The sequence below is a fragment of the Notolabrus celidotus genome, chromosome 5 (assembly GCF_009762535.1).
Source record: "Notolabrus celidotus isolate fNotCel1 chromosome 5, fNotCel1.pri, whole genome shotgun sequence".
NCBI lineage: Eukaryota > Metazoa > Chordata > Actinopteri > Labriformes > Labridae > Notolabrus > Notolabrus celidotus.
Window position 1 is genome coordinate 19,021,481 of NC_048276.1, and position 19,615 is coordinate 19,041,095.

The window sequence follows — 19,615 nt, forward strand, 5'->3', positions numbered from 1 at the left end:
GGGTAAAATTAAAATGTCTGACAGCAAATCAGACCTTTTGAGATTAATTAGAATTTTAGGTTAATTTTAACACAGTAAACAGAAAAATTCATTCATTTTTCAATATCATTATGTGCCTTTTTTCCATGAAGTGTATACCAAGAGTTGTGTTTGTTTTGCTTTCTGAGTCCCTGCTGTAAGGGCAAAACGGATTGAAACCAGATGCTTTGACGTGGGATTGAGTTGTGTAGGCGCGTGCGTTTGAGTGGACTGTAAATAGAAGACAGCTTTCACATTAAACCGTGAGCACGTGGTGGCGTCGTTGAGTGCTGTTTAATAGGCGCCTAATTACTCACAGTGGACCAGTGACGCTCTCTTGGGATTCCACCCATATCAGACTAGTAACCGTATACGAGTGTGTGTGTGTGTTAGAGTGTGTGTGTTTGAGTGTGTGTGTTTGGGGCGTGGCTTGTGTGTGAAATTGAGTTTTTTTTCATCCCGTTGTTTCTTGCGCTTCTCTCTCCACTTCAAAACTGCTGTCTGGGTAAGTTGTGTCACAGTCTGCCTGCGCTACAGATTTACAGATGCTGCTGAAACGCACCACAGCTCGGTCGCTGCTGATGTAAAATCATCCGGAGGCGATGCACGAGCTCATAAAGGTGAGTGAAAACATTGTTCACTGACTTTATTGTATTTAATGGATGCACTCGTGTTGCAGGCGTGGATGAATATTGCGTAATAACGCACCAACAACAGTAGTTGACAACTTTCTGAAGCAGAAGTGGTGGACTGCGGTTCTTGATCTGAATATAAAGTCAGTTCCTTTGTTTCAACAGATGGCTGGTTGTGCAGCTCACACTTGTGGAATATTCCTGGATTACAGCAGAAAGACTTCTTTACTCCTCTGGGAGTAAAACAGTGTTGTCGGTGACCGTTTTCTGTGTGATCAGCCTGCAGGTTTCCAAGCCCTTAAATCACAGTTTGCTGAGATGAGTCCGTTCTACATCGTGATTGAAGTTGTAATTGCTGTTCTCTCCATATCCGGCAACGTACTGGTGTGCTGGGCTGTCGCGATTAACACCACTCTGAAGAACGCCACCAACTACTTTCTGGTGTCTCTGGCTGTAGCTGATATTCTGGTCGGTTGCCTCGCCATCCCCTTTGCTATCACCATCAGCATTGGTATATATTTGGACTTCTATGGATGCCTCTTCTTGGCCTGTTTCGTCCTGGTACTGACACAAAGCTCCATCTTCAGTCTTCTTGCAATTGCCATCGACAGATACCTGGCTGTGAAAATCCCTTTGAGGTGAGTGCGTCTTTAATCTCTCTAGTCACATTGATTTAAAAAGTCTCTATCATCAGTTTGCACTTTGACGAGATTAAGATTATGAACAACTGTTAATGAGAAACCATAGACTTGAAGAGTCCTCTTTCTTCTACTTAATTACAGTTTTTAGAAAAGCCTCTGTTCTTGGGGACCTTTTGACCCTGTTGGTTCTTGGATTCCAGTTTGGAAACCAGCCAACCACCCAGCACCAGACTGAATAATCACTTATCAATTCAAGTGTGCTAGATATGCAGAAAAATACTCCTCCCCTTTTCATCCTGTCTTCATAGAAGAGCTCAACATAATTCTCAAGGTCCTTAAATGTTGACATGTATGCCCCCTATAGAAGTAATTGAATTCAGGTGCTGGGAGATCAGCTCTGTGATCTCATGAATTGGTTTCCCGTTGAGCTTAATGCCCCGTGTAAAAATAGCCTGTTAATGTCTTAACGTGGAATGATAATCAGATTAAACCTCTTAACACACGATTTCAATCTGTTGTAGACCGACTAAGAACACAGTCGTAAACACTCTGAAGTGTTTATGACCTTGATTCAGCAAAATAAAGGGGATCTCTATGTATTGTTGCCTTTATGAAGTAAAAGACAAGAAATCCTTTTTTCATCTGACACCTCCAGCAGCTCCTGAAAAAGGTGCAAAGATCTGTCATGCAGCAGTTTATTGTGACACAGCAGGAGAAGCCTCAGATCAATACCTGGCCACAGTGTGTCACTTCTATTGATCCTGATGGCAAAGGCCACCAAGATGCGGTGCAGTCTGTGAGCGTGACTGCCTCAGGAAACAGAAACGAGCAGAGGAAGTACAGTGCTGCTTGATATTTCCGTGAATTGAAGAATTAAAGATTTATCACCAGAGGGGGTTGTCTGTCTCCAGGTGGTGTCATTTTTTGACATTTTACGATGTCAGAGAGTTGTCAGTTTATTTTTTTAAGGCTAAACTCAATGCAGTGAATGAAGTGAACACTGGATGTGGTTTAGAGGGCTTTTTGTGCTGCAGGGCTGGGATGTGCTGTCATTTCCATTAGGCTCAAGCACTGGCAAGAAAGGACAGTTTGACACTAGTCTTGGATGAGATGTTTTATGGCTTTTAAAATGCCCATTTGTGAATCAATTTTTGACCTGCAGAAGCAAAAATAGCTTAACACTCCTTACTCAGTTACTCCGCAGAGAACTTTGAATGCTTTTAAACCAGTGACACACTAAAAACAGTGAGAAGAAAGTTTTCATTTTGACATTTTACGGTGTCCTCTAAAAAGCCCAGCTCCCACCCTTACAACATTCATGTGATAACAAGACCAGTGTGTACATGTTCTGCTCAGATTACACGTCCACAGTGACTGCTGCTCTTTGTGTGTGTTGGTCAGTGTGCTGGCTTTTGGGGCCTCAGTTCCCTCAGATAAAAGCATTTTCACAGATGGTTTTTAGTGGATGTTAAAGGCCAGAGCCAGATGTTTGAAACCCCGTGAGATGACAAAGCTGCACACCCACTCAAAGCTCCCTTCAAGCCCCCGTCTACCCCTGTTTGCCTACCACAGAAAAAAGACCCCCAAGCCATGTTGTCCCTCTGTCCTGTTGGAGCTTTTCAAGTAACCTTTACCCATCAAAGGAGCATCCACACCCACATCAGCAGTGCCGCCTCACTGTGGTCAGCGACAGTTGGCATCATCTTACGTCAGACTGCTGATTCAACCGATTCCAGCTTCATCATCCAGCTCTTTGTCTTTGTTTGAGCACACACAGGGGTGTGGTGGGTGTGTTGCAGTGCCATCCTTTATTTTAATTCTGCTTTTCAAATAAGGAAAATATGCACAAGTTAAGTTAGTATTCGTTGAAGAACAACAAATGGTTCTGCCGATGGATGGACTTCAAATGATGGATCCATATTTCAATCCCCCCTCCCGTAGAGCTCACTTATCAGCACATAGCATTTACCGAATTTAACCAAAAATAAGATGTTTTTTTTTTCTTTGAAATACTGCTGAAAACGTGTCTCAGTCATTTCCACAGTACAGTATTTGTTTGCCCGGTGGTGCAACTTCTCTGTAGAGAAAGTGTAACTCCTGATGACTGAGGCAGAGTTGTGACACTGATGTTAAAATAAGGTTATCAATGGTAAACAGCTGTCAAGCAGCCAGAAATACAGTGTCAGTGATTTCTGAGGATGGTGAACGTAAAGACACCGTCTTAAAATGCTAACATTCAGATAAATAACCTTACTGCGGGCCAGATGGTGTAACAGCTAACAAACTACAGGTTATTTTCATTTTCTGAGGTAGTATTGAGAAATACCTTTATAATAAGTGCTTCATTTACATTTATGATTACTTTTTAAATGTATTCATACATGTGACACTTTGAGGTAAAATATATTGAAAACACAATTTTGTTAAACAGGTGTGATAAAACACACCTTTTGTTATCCAGTTTGTTCAGATTATCATTTTAAATACATTTTTTAATTATACTTAAAAAAAAAATGTTGTTTTTTATTCTTTATTTATAGTTTTTCATTTTACAAACAAGAACATTTATTCCCTACATTCATCCATATTACCCGCCCACCCTAAACATAGAGACAAGAGTGACAAGAATGAAAAAAAGCTTTTGCTTTTACCTTTGGGATAGGGATCTCTGGGGGAGGGACCCCAAAGATAGAAATGTGTGGGGAGGGTGTTGTCACACCACACATATGAAAGGACCAAAAAGGTTTTCCCAGAAACTCCTCAAAGGACGACAATGCCAAAACATATGCCCTGTAGCTGCTGGACTTTGATGACATCTTAAAAGAAATGATTTAATTAAAGGAGCAGTGTGTAGTATTTAGCAGCATTCAGCAGAATATACTTTGAAGAAATGGAATATAATATTCGTTCGTGTATTGAGATGAATGTATATTCACCTGTATATATGTGTCTCTGTTCATTTAAATGAGCATAATATATATACACATAAGGAGCGGGTACCCTTCTATGGAGGCCGCCATCTTGCATTGCTGTGTTCCTACAGTAGCACAGATCAGACACACTAGTAATATATGTGTTTTGTACTTAGTGAGTGGCCATGAAAAAAGCTCCAGCAGGAAGAAGAAGAAGAAGAAGAGAGTGGTTGTTGTGTGCTAAATAATTTGTAGTGATAAACGTTTTTTTATGGTAAAAACTTGACAAATGGAGGATTGTATTAATTATGCATCACAGCAGCTTCAGTGACGTTAGGGGTGAGCAAGGGAGCATTTCAACCAAGAGTCTGACCGCTATATATCACTGAATATTCCCATTTCTACACACTGTACTTTAAAGGGGGGGGGGGGGTGGGGGGGGGGGGTCTTATAATTAGACTAATTGTATATTCAAACTGATACACAAATTCAGATAGAATGTGTTTGTTAGTGAAAGTAAGAGAAGCTGGGTGGATTATTTTTTGGCTCATAACAGAGCAAGGTCAGGTGTTTCCCTTTTTTATTTTCAGCAACGTCAGACTGAAAAACATGATTGCACCATCAAACTTCTCACCTCACTCTTCTCACCCCCAAAAATGTTAAACTAATAACACCCATTCAGAAAGTCAGAGACTAATCTTCAGTTTAACTTTTTATATGGACTGACTCAATGGTACACAGTTTGTTGAGATGTCACAGTTTCTCATAGTTAGTATGGTTGGTATGTTCTGTTTCTGGTTGAGCTCTGACTGTGAAGACTTTTAATCCTTAAACCATCCATTAAGCCATTGTTCCCAGTATGGACTTATATTCTTTTGTTATGTGTCTCCAGTCATAAGATCCTTTAATTTGTCCATCTGAGAGCTGTTGAACTGTGAGGTAGCAGAGACCCACGATGATCACAGGCTGCTGGGTGTAATTGTTTGTATATGTCGCAGTGAAACCCAGCAAACCACAGCCTCCACTTACTGAGATGAAAACACTACCTATCTAACCCACTGAGGCTCTTTTCATACCTTATAAATAGACTCAGGTTTGCAATGAGCATCAAAATGAGAAGTACAGATAAAGTTTGACAGTAAGTCACAATGTAGGACAGCGAGTGTGAGCTTCCCTATGACAGAGATGATTCTGTATTTACTCTCATAATCTTCTGTCACATCATCTGCAGTGAAGTGTGAAACCTTTACAAATTCAAACCTGTGTTCATAAGGTTTGAAACTAGACCTGCCCTTATGTTACACACCTGTTTTTGTTTTTTTAAGTGTTCTCACAAACACAATTCATAGTGCAAATACAGACCAGTGTTGCCTGCCTGCCTGTTTGCGTACACTTCAGCAGGCTGCGTTGAGTCTAAAACCCCACAGTGTTGTCAGTGTGTGAACAGCCACCTGTTAGATTGTGTTTGGAGCTGGGTTGCGGACACTGCTGGACATTTAAGCGGATGTTGTGAGTGTATGGAGAGTATGTGTGGCCTGGCAGAGGTCTGTGGCCCTGGGCGGAAGCTCAGTGACAGACAGAAGAGGAGGGATGTATGGAGAATAGAGCAGGGGAAGAAAGAAAAACAAAGATAGATGCCAGCGGGCTGTCGTCATGCCAGAACTAATCCATTCAGCCGCTCGCCCTTTCCCTGCCTACAGACAGAGAAAGAGAAGGGGGGGGTGTAGTGAACGGGAGATGGACCCTTTCGGAAACAACCCCTGTTTGGTAACTGTACTTGTGACTGATAAATAGAGGGAGGAGACGATAGAGCACAGCGGGGGAAAACGTGAAGTGTTGGATGTCTAGAGTTTATCGTTTAAAGTCAACAACATCAGAAAACCCAGAGCTGACTCACATTTGACAGTTGAATATCTGAATTTTTCATTCAGCTACACCATCAACACAGAGCAATGTAGGAGCAACGCTAGTGGAGCTTTAAACTTTGCAAACTGAGTCCCAAAATGACTTCATTGGTCGCCTGGGGTTCTTAGGTTTTTACTAGGACCTGAATTATTGGAAATTGTCTCCTCTTCAGCAAAAGTAAAGTTGTTGAAAACAACGTGTAACGATAAAGCAGTTGAACATCTCAGTTCTCTTTAGTGGCCAAGATATCAGGAGAAGCTGCAAACAGAAATACTACAAGCTTCTTTAAAGGTGCTCTGCTTGTTTGTGTCTAAATGCTTATTCTCTGCAACACAAAGAAAACCTGTAATAAGAACAGAATACAGCAGCTTCTCATCTCTCCAATGCTCTTTGGAAGGGCATTCATGGACAGCATACAAAAGGGCTGTTAACATTTGCTCATTAGCAGTCTGAAATCAGACATTTGTTTTAATTTTGAGATTTGTGTTGAGCCCCTTTTACATAGGCAGTTCAAGAAGAGTCTGGTTTGCTTTGTTCTGAGGCGTATTGGTGGAGTGAATTTGTCCCACAGCTGAGAACAACACTGTTTGTTTGTATGTGGAGCTTATGCATTCATTTTACAGTTATTGACGTATATCTTAAATGCCTGCCCAGACTAGGATGATATAACAGCTACCTTGACAGATTTTGATATTGATCTTGGTCTGATGTCTTCAATATGTTAAAGGTGCATTTCAACCAAGAATTTCAGGGTCTTTTAACCCACAGAACTACTTTATCTGGAACTAAAAGGTTCCTGTGCCCCCATTGTTGTCTGTGTTTCGACCACGGGCTGAAGTCCTGGTTGATTGTGCAAATAAGGCCAGTGACGTATGGGTCCACCAGTCGAAACGCACGTAGTTCTGGGGTAAAGTCCCTAGTTCTGGGGTAAAGTTCCTCTGGTCGAAAAACACCTTTAGCCTTTCTGTGCGGTACCATAAATTGCCTCCTTGAGGAAATAAAAGTTTGTTTAATATAAGTATAAGTTTGCTTTGTTTGTTTACACATCATGCCTCTTGTGCTTGCACAGTTTTAAATCACACACGGGAATCCAATTTAATACTGTCACAGTTTCACTGTCAAAGTGCAAAGCACCAGTGACGTTGGAGCTTTCTTATACTGCTTTTGTGGTGTCACAGTTGTAACAGTTTTGGTCTGCGTTTCTCCATAGATTGTGCTTTTGAGAGCTTTGTAGACGGTGAAGTTAGCCAAAACTGGACAATCTGCAATGCTTGTTGTCTATTATTAATTACACATCAACCTTACAAAGCCTGATAGTACGGTCCTATTTTATCATACATGAACAAACAGTAATCACACCAACATGAACGTTAGTGTTGAGGCAAAAGAAAACAGGAGCTTGGATACAGGTATACATCCACAGCGAGAGCACTGCTCAAACTGACTTCAAGGACAAAAACAAAAGCGCCATCTAGTGATGTTGCTACTCTAACTCAACGACACAGTGATCTAAAGGTGTATTCCATAGTTCCAATGTTCAACCAGTAGCAAATAAAATAAATGTCCTTCAGAGTAGACATGAGACTCTCATACACTGATATGGGAGTTTGTTGTGGCACTGAACTGAGTTAAAAGAGCCAATAGTCAAAGATTATAGTGGACAGAGAGATCTGATGTAACCCTGAGTTGTGGACGGTGTTATTCAGGTTGCTCTGTCCTCTGAAGAGTCCTCCCCCTTGTGGGCATAGAGCTGCATTATTCATGGTCCTTGAAGTGAACACCTGCGGTGGTCCCAGGTTACAGGGGGACTCTAACACCCTGGATTAATAATTGACTATTGGTAAGATTTTAGTTTCTATAACAAGAGGTTGTTTTCATTTCCATAGGGAAATCAACTGAGCTAATGATTGAAATACCCTGCTCCAGTAACATGAATATCATTTTACTGACAAATGGAGTAGACAGGGAGCGTGTGTCATTAAAATCAGACAGAACTGATGCCAGGTTAACCTACTTCCTCCTTCCTTTGCTTGTCTCATTTCTCTGGATCTGTCATGGGACTTTTATAGTCTTATCTACATATTTCGACCCAAACCTAACAATGAATTAATTATATTACTCACAGAATTTAATTATTGTTCAAAAGTGTATAAACAACAGATGAGACAATCTCCTTTATTACAGTGAATATTGTCCCCAGCTCACCATACAGTGGGATTAAGAACAACTTGGACGGGGTCAAAATAAATTATATTCAAAGTAACACCTGTAAGAATGTAACATAATCTGCCAAAAGAAAGTAGAATTGAATGAACATTGCATACATTTTTGCTCAAGGTAAACATTTTTTCTATACAAATGATGCACAAGTAATGCTGATCATGTGTTTTTGCAGAATTAGGAATTCTTCTCATCTTGACATGGTAAAACTGATCTCACTCAGAGGTTATTACTTTGCAGCCCTTTGACAGTCTGTGTCTGTAGAAAACCTCCTTTCTATATTCAGACAGCAGTGGGTGGATGAGTTATTTTTACAGGTTGTCCACCCTTTTTAACACAATATCTCAGAAACTCCTGAAGGGACTATCTACCTATTCAACACAAATGTCTGCTTGGACTTGGATGTCTAACTTTGTGAATGAGATATGCTCGCAATATGTGAGTGAACTTTATTGAATCTGGTTTATTTTCAACCAACTGCAATCTTTTAGTGGACAACATCCCTTATTCTAGACTTCACATATGTGTTCTCTGCTGTTGAAAAGACAGGTCTATTGCAGTGCCACCTTTCTGACTCCACTGATTATGTCTTATAATAGCATCAACATTATGTCACTGGGTTTATGTCACTGGTGGTAAAATTAAACTAGTACAATGGAGTGGAACAAAAGAGACATAAATTGATGCAAACACTGCAGGTAGGAAGGGGTTGCAGCTAGTGCTGCTGTGGTGTGGTGAGTGTGGTCAGGACGCAAACAAAAAGAGTTACCAAAGAGAGGAAGAAACTTTCAATCCTCCTTTGTCACATGCAAATTTTTTCATAGTTTACCTTTGTTAAAGAAGTGTGCTGATGGTTCGTAGGGAAGGGAAGGAGCAGATTTTGGATTGCCACACTGGTTTTTATTTGTAGTCTGAGTCATTTCTCTCACAAATGGGCTGTAGCTGGATGCAGAACAACAGTCTGTGTGGAGAGAAACATTGGGTTGGGATCCTGGACCTTATCAGTGGTATCTGACAATGAATTTTCCTTTTATGATCTCTATTAACCGACATTTGTGAACGTGATCTTCAACATATTGACAAATATTTCACTTCATATTTAAGAAAAAACTGCTCAGAGTTTAACTAATAATAACATGATAATACACTTGGTTAATAAGTCATAAATAACCTTGCAGATGAGATATGTCATACTTCTGTAAAAATTACTAATCTAATGATGGACGATCATCATGACCAAGTAGAACTGCAAAGGTCACTTTGAAGCATAGTGCTGGATTATTTGAGGCACCTCCAGCTGAGACTGGCTTATGTGTGCGTGCATGCGTGCGTGTGCGTGTGTGTGTGTGTGTGTGTCTCTGTGTGTGTGTATGTGTGTGTCTGTGTCTGTGTGTGTAAATGAGTCACTACCATGCCGCGGCTCTCCTGATTCACTTTGAGGAAGCAGCTCATTTTGCTTCAAGCACAGTTCATATGATGGAGACAGTCAAGACTACACTTGTGTGAGTCAGCTCTGCATCTTGATACACACTCTGTAGACCTGCTCCTCAGATATTCAGAATCTCTCTAAAATTTATTATTTTAATATTAAACATTCACTTGTTTTGGTGATAGTAAAAAAAACTGGGGCATTAAATGCAAAATAGCACAAAACTAATTCAAGGTATTATTATTTTTATTATTATTATTATTATTATTATTATTATTATTATTATTATTATTATTATTATTTTATTTAACCTTTATTTGACCAGGAATAGTCCCATTGAGATACAAAGTCTCTTTTACAAGGGAGTCTTGGCCAAGACAGCAGCAGTTAAAGTGAAACCAACAGTCCTTCATTGGTTTCACTTTCAGGTCTCCATGTTCTGTCAGTTTGGACTGTTTCAGCACCTAACATGCCTCACACTTAAGCGAGGTGTGTGTCATTTTAGTAATATATTTGTATGAAATGAAGTGCTGCAGGGTATGAGATACTGTCAGCAGACTTTCAGCTTTCATTTAGTAGCTGATCATGAGCTCAGGAGGAACATTGAAACTATTAAGTTACACCATGTTTCCATGGAAAGTGGAGAGTACATGGAAAGAAATCTGGGATGGAACTATTTAGTTCTCTCTTTTGTCTATTTATTTTTTTTAAGTGGATTGTGTTTTAGTTTCCACTGGACATAAAGAACATAAAGCCTCACAGTTCATGTGTCAAAAAGAGGGATGCACTGAGATGACAGTGCAGTTATGATAGTTTGTCAGGATATAGTGTTATAATGAACTGGCATCAAACTACATGAGAGAGTTAAAGTCTCTGTCTGGGTGGTGAGTTTGTGTGCTAATGCATTAGGATGTTGAGGCTTCTGATGGTAATTGAGTCATCTGGTCAGAAAACCAAATGTTCTGAACTTGGTAGAGAACTTGATGTTTTATATTTTGTGTTATGTAACTTTTTTGCCACACAATCTAGAAAGCCTTATAGATGGTGGTGTCAGTGTGTCAGAAATGTCTCAACAACAGTAAAATGAAAACTGTTGCTACTATATCCCCTCAGGATAATCAAGCACTGACACACTCCTTCATTTTTCATCTAACTTAATCATTGTTTTTTCCCAACACTTCAAAAGTCACTGTGAGCAAACTGACATCTGCATTTGGTTCATATAAAGTCTATGCACACAGCCTCACTGTGCCACTGTCATTGCAAAAGACTCATAGTGATGTGCTTTTAGTCAGAACCGGTGTCAGTACTGACTCCACTTAAATGAAGGAATGGGCGTCGCAGCTTGATGCAGTGTTAAAGTCTGAAATCTGAACATCGTGTTAGTCTTGTTGATGTGATTCTAGGTAGGGACTTTGATGCTTGTGCTTGCTCTGTTGCCTTTGGTTGTTTGGTTTGAACAAAAGAAAGTTTGAACAAAGTTTGAACAATTGTTCACAATCACACTTGCATCTCATACTGTGTGTTGGATTCTTGGCCTTATTAGGCCGATGTGCATCCTCCTGCACAAAAAGAGATGTATCAGAATGTGATGTGTCAGTAAGGCCACAGCAACAAACAAAAGCAACTTTTTACAGACACAAGCACAAGATCAACATCCACTACCTCTCCAGTGCATTGTATATGATGACTCAGAGCTTGCGGGCGGCAGCCCTGTCTGGAGGGGCATATGATTTTTGGGTTGTCTGATTTATTCTTCTGAATGTAGTGTCTCAGAAACACCTCAGGAGAATCTGGCACAAGCGTCCACATGAACTGAAGGATGAAAGGATGAAAATTATGGGTTAAAGGTCATGGTCACTGTGATCTCAAAAATAGAATAAAACCATAAAGTGATGACATTTATTCCCTGAAAGTCAGAGGTCATCTTCACTCAGAGTCAAGGACTTGTTATCTCTTTTCACAGATTCTATATACAAATGTTCAATCTATACTCAGGAGTTTGGATTGTTAGCATGGGAAGTGTTTTTGTTTCCATTTGTTGTATGTTTAAATACCTAATGGAATTGACCCATACCTTTCAGCAGGCTTTGGAGTATGCAGGAAAAACAGTCTGTATGGAGAGCAAAAGCAGGCAGAGCACATACCGCTGCAATGACATCCTGGTAGTTATCTGACAAAGATGATTCATTTATCTCTTTAAACAGATATTTTTATGCAAGTGCAGCTCACAGAATGCTTTGGATTTGAAGTTGAGACAAATCTGATAGACACTGTGTTGCAAAAGCCAATCAGTGGTTAGATTTTCTGACTACCTGGAATGCATCGAAAATGCTTTATCCAACCTCTGTTTAACAAACATACACTTTAAAAGTTGATTTAAACAATATATATGTATATAGATATATATATATCTATATACATATATATTTTGGGTTCATACTGCTTAAGTAAATCATAGTGAAGTGTCTGTGTGTCTGCTGTTGAACCATGACCTACCTGTGCTTGAAACAGATGAACAGGTGATACTCCAAAGGTGTAATGGACTACAAATGACAGTGTTTACCTTGCAGACATAAATGCAGCACAGAAAAGGAAGTCTCTGCCAGACATTGTTTTCCTAACTGCTTTTTCACACCAGAATTATTAGAAAGTTAGCATCCCGTCCCAGGGGCATTTATTGCCTTTTGTCATTAGACGATGACTGTTGATGGGTTCAGCGACTGAGGACTTACTGAATAGATTGTGGTGTTTTGAAGTCATGTTCATCATACTTCAGTCATCATATGTCAGCAACCCCTGACACATCACTATGTCAACAAATGGGTTGTTGCTTTTACATGGTTTTACCAAATTGTCTACAACCATCAAAGACAATGATGCCATTCATGATAAACTAGCGGGCAATCATTTTTTTCCTTACCCCCCATGTTTGGGGGGTTGAGCCTTCAGCATGCCCCAAAACTCACCAAAAGTTGCACATGCATCAGGATTGGCGAAAAATTCGATATTTTGGTGGTCCCGTGCAAAAAGTCCCAAAAATGGCTCAATAGCGCCACCTTCCTTCCAGCACCACACCTCCTTAACACAGTTCAACCTACATGCATGACATTTTTACAAAAAAGATGCCTTATGTTATAGTGAAATCCCAACAGGAAATCGGCCATCTTTTTTTTCTTCAGTTTTTCGCCTGATTCGCAGGGGTACGTATTTAAGAGATCTTGCCCTAGGCCTTTTCTCCAATCAAGTCCAAACCACGCACATTCTGTAGTAGACACATTGAACATTCAAAATTGTTAAAGGTATACCTCACGCACCCACAAAATCTTGTCTAATCAGGGTTTTCACTGTTTTTGGCACTGTGCCAAATCCTTTAGTATATTTAAAGGTGACATATCATGCAAAATTGAATTTTTAATTTAATTTACAGACCCCCCCAAGAATGAAAAAAAATCCATTCTGCCCCTGTTCTGATTTCTACACCTTTCTGTAAATGTGTCTAAAACGAGCCGTTTCAGACTTCCGTGTTTTTGTTACGTAACAACACTATCCGGTCTGTCACAGAGTCAGAGCTCGGAGCTTGTTCAGCCCATAGACTGTATAAAATAATACTGAATCCCACCTTCGTTTTTCAGGTCTGTGAGCAGCCGTGTATATTCAGCCAACATGTAAACATTAGATCAACGTGCTGGCGAGCCGAGGGCACATCCACTTCCTGAGGGGGCGTGGTCAGAGGGAAAACAGAGTGTTCTGAGGAGGGCTGTATCTCTCACATACAATATTGGATCAGGAACAAAACTTCCATGTATGATAAATGTCCCAGCCTGAACGCGTCTGTATCAAAATATTCTATATCTATATCTTATAGCCCTCCCAACAGGAAGTCACGTGTTATTTTGTGATTTAAAGCTCCTAGTCTTTAGAACATTTATTTTTCTAATGTGCACAGCACAGCAAAACCTACTGCACATCAGGCAGTGTTGAACATCAGGGGGTGGCACACATCCGCCGGTGCTTGTGCGAGGGCCCGCTCATTGCCGCATGCGGCTCCAATTTGATTTTGAAACTTTAAAGCTCCTGTGAGGAACTTTCAGTTGTTGATGATTCTAGCGCCCCCTGTGGATAGAGCAGTTCTGTTATCTCTGTTCTGTTATCTAATAAAAACATCTTACCCAGACTTATTTTGACTCTAAACTGTATCATTCACCAGGAGTCTCTGCAATGTAAAAATTGAATAATAGTTTATTTTGCTAGCATGCAGTTAGCTTGACTGACACCTAACCTCCACCAGCCATACAGACAAATAGCAGTGTAGAATTAGTCAATCTTGTCCCTGGTGATCTTGTTTGCTTTAGTAGGTCATAAAGAGGCATTCATATTAATTCAAGTCTGTTTCATAATCAGATTAAAACTTCTCACAGGAGCTTTAAGAGGTTAAATATGTTGCATTCATGAAGTACATGTACAAAGAATCATGATATTTGTCCAAATCGTACGCACTGGAAACAATATGAAGAGAATGACCTCTGCTTTGTTTTCTCCAGGTATAAAGAGTTGATGACAGGAAAGAAAGCCAGAGAGATCATCGCTATTTTATGGATCCTGTCCTTCATCATTGGCCTCATCCCATTCTTTGGATGGAACAACAAGTACAAGAGTTGTGGAAACAGCAGCAGCAGCTCTGGAGCAGACAACACTACAGATGCTGGTTTCATGGAGGGACTGAGGGGAAGTGGGGACTTATTACAGAGCTGCAGGCTCCAGTGCTACTTTGAGACTGTGGTGGACATGCAATACATGGTCTACTTTAATTTCTTTGTGTGCGTGCTGCTGCCACTGCTCATCATGCTGGGAATCTACCTGAAGATCTTCACTGTGGCCAGAAAGCAGTTGAGACAGATTGAGCTCAAGTGTGTGGGCAATGGGGACAGCCATCATCACGGGCTGCTGCAAAAGGAGATTCGTGCCGCCAAATCGCTCTCCATCATCGTAGGACTGTTCGCCATCTGCTGGCTGCCCGTCCACATCCTCAACTGCCTGACGCTGTTTTACGAGAACCTGACAAAGCCAGAGCCTGTCATGTACGTGGCCATCATTCTGTCCCACGCCAACTCTGCGGTCAATCCCATTATCTACGCTTACCGCATCCAGGACTTCAGGAACACATTTCGCAAGATCCTGGCTAGACACTTCCTGTGCCACCGGGAGGAGCTGTACCTGAGCTCCAACGGCAGCAGACGCAACAGAGACCAGATCCACATGACCATTGACCCTCTGCTATAGAGCAAGTCACTTAGAGGAGGATTATCTGTTGTTTTATTGTCACCGAGGTTTATAATGTTTACAGAACAAGGGTGTGATATGTGAAGATGAACCGCCTTGAATGTGGACATTTATTTATGAAACGTGCCAAGTATCAGAGGTCAAGTAGTGAAAAGCTGAACGGAGAGTCTTAAATAACTTTTTTGTATTGTGAAGGATTTTTGATCGAGCTAACTGGATTTGTGGGACTGTGAACAGGATCCAAATTATGTTACATTCTGAAATGTTATCTTTCTGAATCCACCTTGTTGCTATTCCAAACACTCCTTTTGTTGCCCAACTGTTTTATATTGTCATCATTCAGTGCCAGTGTTTATTAATTTATTTATTACAAGACTTAACTGTGAGAATGTAAAGATCAAAAACTTTGTGTGACTAGATCTGTAGTTGTGAACCTTGTAAGGTACAACAGTAGTAGTTTGCATCCTTTTAAAATGAAGTCATACCAATCACCATCACAAGCTCCAAACACAGAGAAGGAAATCTCAAAGGAAATATCAGAGCTGCTGCCCGTGTTCTCAGCTGCTTGTGTGGCTGCACTGGTGAATTTGTGCACAGGCGTAGAGACATGAACTACAGAGGGAGGAAATTTGACTCTTATACATATCAGAAAATGTCAAAAGCTAAACCAGAGGAAACGAGGAAACCCAACACAAACAAAAACTTTAATTTCCTATCCCATGAATCATCTCACGCAGCCACAGGGGTCAGAAAATTAGCTTGTGACCCTTTCGGCGAAGAGCCAGTTGGAGGCTTATTCTGTGGTCAGGACAAATGACGCAGTCATGCAGACGCAGAACATTTCAAGCAGTTTAGCATAACCCACCTGTGTCACTGCCCATGTTAATGAAACAGGAGGCTCAGGAGGCGGAAAATTGATTGTACCCTTTGTTAAAATGCACCATGTCAAGAGTACCAGCTGCTTTGTTTTAACCAAGGGATGACGCGCTGTAGCCATACAGATAGATGTCAAATCTGATTCTTCAAATAGATTCATATTTATCATCCCATAGGCTCCTGATGTACGCATATTTAGAGGGTCACATAACAAAGCTTGGGTGCTTTGTTTTGTTTGGGTGTTATTGAATGTCAGTGGCCGTAGGAAGGAACAAAAAGTCAATGGATTGTATTGAATATCCAAGTAGAATTAGTGAGACTCAGGCACTCTGAGAATTTTTACTTCACTCTCTGATGCTGTTGTAGCGTCATAGTTTGAGGCAGCACAGCCGCGGCTCTGCTTTTTCCAGAGTCAACTTTGAATGCACCACGCTTTGCATCTTTCCTGCAGGCATGTGCTGGTCAGCATTGTTGTGCATGTTACTGTTGAGCTTATACATCTAAGTCCAGATGTGAGAGGTGTTACAAAAAGGTAATTTAATTTAATCAGAGCTAAGAGATAAGTTTGGAGCATTTATTCATGTGAAAATAAAATGGTGATTTAGTCCCCCTGTGAGCCATCACTACAGCAATGACAACACATTACACTGATGCATTTGGTGTACTTCATTGTAGATGTTGAAACATGCTGTGTTGGTATCTGAAGTGTTTTTCAGTTGAAAACATCTACTGCTTCTCCATCTCCCCTCATTTACTGTTGTGTCCTTTGTACCACCTCTGTAAAACTACAAGGGCTAAAACACAGGAGTGTGCCAAAGCTTTAGTACATTCCAATGGAGACAAATATACTGTAACTGCACTGTAACCTTGTATTACTGTCTTTGTTGACTGATGTGTAAACATAAGTACTGTAGGTGTCCAGCTTTCTACAAGCTATGGGTTGATGTTAAACTGTTGCCTTCTTTTGCTGTTTTAAAGGTAAGATGGACGACAACACGTTGATCTGGTTCAACATTCCTGCCTTTCATTCCTACGTATAGATCTGTCAGTGTGCTGAAGTGTTGTTACCAATAAGGAGAAACATCCACTGTGCTCACGCTGATGTTCAACCTTTCCTGAGGCTGTTCTTTGTCTGTTTCATCAACAAAACTACAACCACAAAACTGATCCTGCTATTTAACATGATGCAATCTGTACGTATGGTGAATTATTTTGTTAATAAAGGCAATGTTTATATTGTTACACATGTCTTTATTGATAGAACTTCTTAAATGACACATAATTGATATTTACAAATATACACAGTGGAAAAATTGTTGGAAAAGGTCTTTGACGTGCAAACTCTCACTACTTCTCAAATTGATGCAGCTTAAGATGAAAAGACTCTGAATATAAAGCCGCACATGCTCAAGGAACAGATGCTGCTGCCCTGGAAACAGATTAAGGACTCTTCCAAAGCAAAAATAGATAGAGCAACATCTGGTGTCTTTCATAGGGAAGTCTAAAGAGCCAATGACATTGTTGTGTTCTCGTCTTCTCTGCAGTGACCTTAAGTGTCCGTTTAAAAACATCCACTCTCATCCAAAAAGGTTCCACGAGGCTGTGCGTTCCACCTGCTGCACGTCACAAGACTTCAGTCCCGCTGAGCAGCATCGACATCTGCTGATCAGACACGCTCTCCTGCTGAGTCACACCCATGGCCTGACACAGGTACACAGCCAGGATGTGTTTGCACTGGGAGAGACAAAGAGAGCAGGCACTGATTTAAAACATGAACAGGAGCACTAGTGTGGAAAAAAAAGCCCTGATTACACTCCAGTAGTTTAAATTCAAAGATCTCACACAAACAAAGACTAAAAAAGAGCAGCCGGGCTCTAACCAGAGGGAAATTTTCCTCTGACTAATCCTCAATTTAAGAATAAGAGTCACAAAGAAAACACCCAAAATGTTCCAATATTTATATAAAATTCTAGCTGGTTATAAAAATGAAAAGCACATGTGATTAAAGGCGTCCAGTGTGATGAATAAGATGTAGCTCTGGTAGCTGTGCTGAAAGGCAAATCGTCCCTGCGGTTCTGTTTCTGTGTGTACGTGTCGCTGCACACATCTCATTATTATCAACATTAACATGTTAATCATTGACTTGTTTTCGCCTTCAGCCTGTTCCATGCATTTTAAATGAGGTTTCCTTCGCACTAACACGGCTGTGATGTAGTGTTACACATGAACAATGAGTCAAACTCAAAGTGCGTAAAAAAAAAAAAAGGGAGAAAAGAAGAGCTCTTCATCACCTTCTCCTGTCAACTCTGTTTAATAGCACTCTGTCTGCTGATGGTGGGAGAGCTCCTTCATCTGTCCTCTAACCTGCTTGTCAGAACTGTTTTGGACCTGCTTTGGCCTTTTCCAGTCATGCTGGAGTCTGCTGAGCCCCTGGACAAACAGACAGTGGGGGAGGACTGCAGACTGCACGGTCAAATTCACAGAGTCTCCTGAGGATCATTTGGTTTCTGACTTTGGAACTCAAGATTTATGCATAAAATCTGATCCCCCTTGAGTCGTTTTGCACCTTGTTTTGGCCTCCACACATTGAACAAGGCCAAATTCATCTCCTGTTTCACAAAGCGAGCTTTAAAAGATCCAGAAGACCTTTGATGAAACAGGAAATCGTTTCATTTTTATAACTTCTGTGTGTTTTACACGAAGAATGAAAACAGTGGAGCTGACATGCTCATGAGGAGTCTCTGTGGTCTGGTGCAGCTCTCTTTTTCTCACACTGGTTTTAGAAGTATCCTCCAGGGAGACATGTCTTCCTGATATTTGGAGCAGGAGCAAAGGCCATTTACTTGCATATATTTGTATAAAGAAACATCCAGTCAGGGTTGAGACACCCCTTACTGACCAGACCACATCTGTAACACACATTTTAATGTGTTTTTGTCTCTTTTTGGGCTTCAGTTTTCTCCAGGATACACGCCTGACTGACGAGACACAATCGCTGTGAAACAGCTTTCCTGTCTGTGTCTCTAAATATGCTGAAGTACACACTTTTTACTGTCATATAAATGTGATTAAGGTCATTTCTTCACAGAGTTCAGCCTCAGCAGGACATTGTGTAAGTTGATCTGTGTTTCTATCTTCTCCTGTAGGGTAAGCACACTGCAAAAACTCAAAATCTTACCAAGTGAAATTGTCTCATTTTTAGTCAAAATGTCTTATCCCACTTGATTTAAGATAAATTTACTTAAAAAGTAACATTTAAGCAAGATAGAGGGACTTGTTTTAAGACAATGCATCTTAAATATCTTGTTAAGTCAAACAATCTTGAAATGATCTTGTTTTGAGTAATTTAGAAGAAACAAGGTTTATTATTATTTTCAAACAAAATATACAAATATACATCCTCAAACTACATGCACACAATGAAACACCTACTTTTGAGCATAGCTGGCTTATCCTAAAATCCCTGACTGAATATTAGTATATCCAGCAAACTATGAGAAGACATTATATCTCAAAATGCTCAAATTAAACTTTGTAATCTTATTTCAAGTACAAGATGGTCTTCAACCTAGAGAAGTGCTGCTATAATACACCTCAAATTAAGGTGAATATATCTCAAATGAAGAAGTTGACATGAAATGTGTTAGTGCAAAAATCTTTTTTTGAGTGAAATAATACTAATTGTTAGCATTCCTGGCT

General features: G+C 40.4%; 2 protein-coding genes across 3 annotated transcripts in view; one reads left to right on the plus strand and one right to left on the minus strand.

The window, feature by feature from the left end:
- On the plus strand, positions 1-17,158 carry adora2b (adenosine A2b receptor). Its single transcript, XM_034683926.1, has 3 exons — positions 1-638; positions 816-1,288; positions 14,302-17,158. The coding sequence occupies exons 2-3, from the start codon at positions 969-971 to the stop codon at positions 15,038-15,040; spliced, it is 1,059 nt and encodes a 352-aa protein (XP_034539817.1). The 5' UTR covers positions 1-638; positions 816-968; the 3' UTR covers positions 15,041-17,158.
- The window catches only part of zswim7 (zinc finger, SWIM-type containing 7), a 20,909-nt gene continuing 18,440 nt past the window's right edge, over positions 17,147-19,615 (minus strand). The window contains exon 5 of one of the 2 annotated variants that reach the window (XM_034683928.1): positions 17,147-17,650. In XM_034683928.1, the coding sequence (XP_034539819.1) occupies positions 17,540-17,650 (111 nt within the window). In that variant the 3' untranslated portion in view covers positions 17,147-17,539. Of the gene's footprint in view, positions 17,651-18,213; positions 18,347-19,615 lie in introns of those variants that run through there. The other variant, XM_034683927.1, reaches the window with a different exon arrangement.

Excerpts from the sequence above, each read along its gene's own strand:
- adora2b (XM_034683926.1), top strand. The coding sequence starts at position 969 with ATGAGTCCGTTCTACATCGTGATTGAAGTTGTAATTGCTGTTCTCTCC. Across the intron at positions 1,289-14,301 it reads GCTGTGAAAATCCCTTTGAG|GTATAAAGAGTTGATGACAG; the intron begins GTGAGTGCGTCT and ends TGTTTTCTCCAG.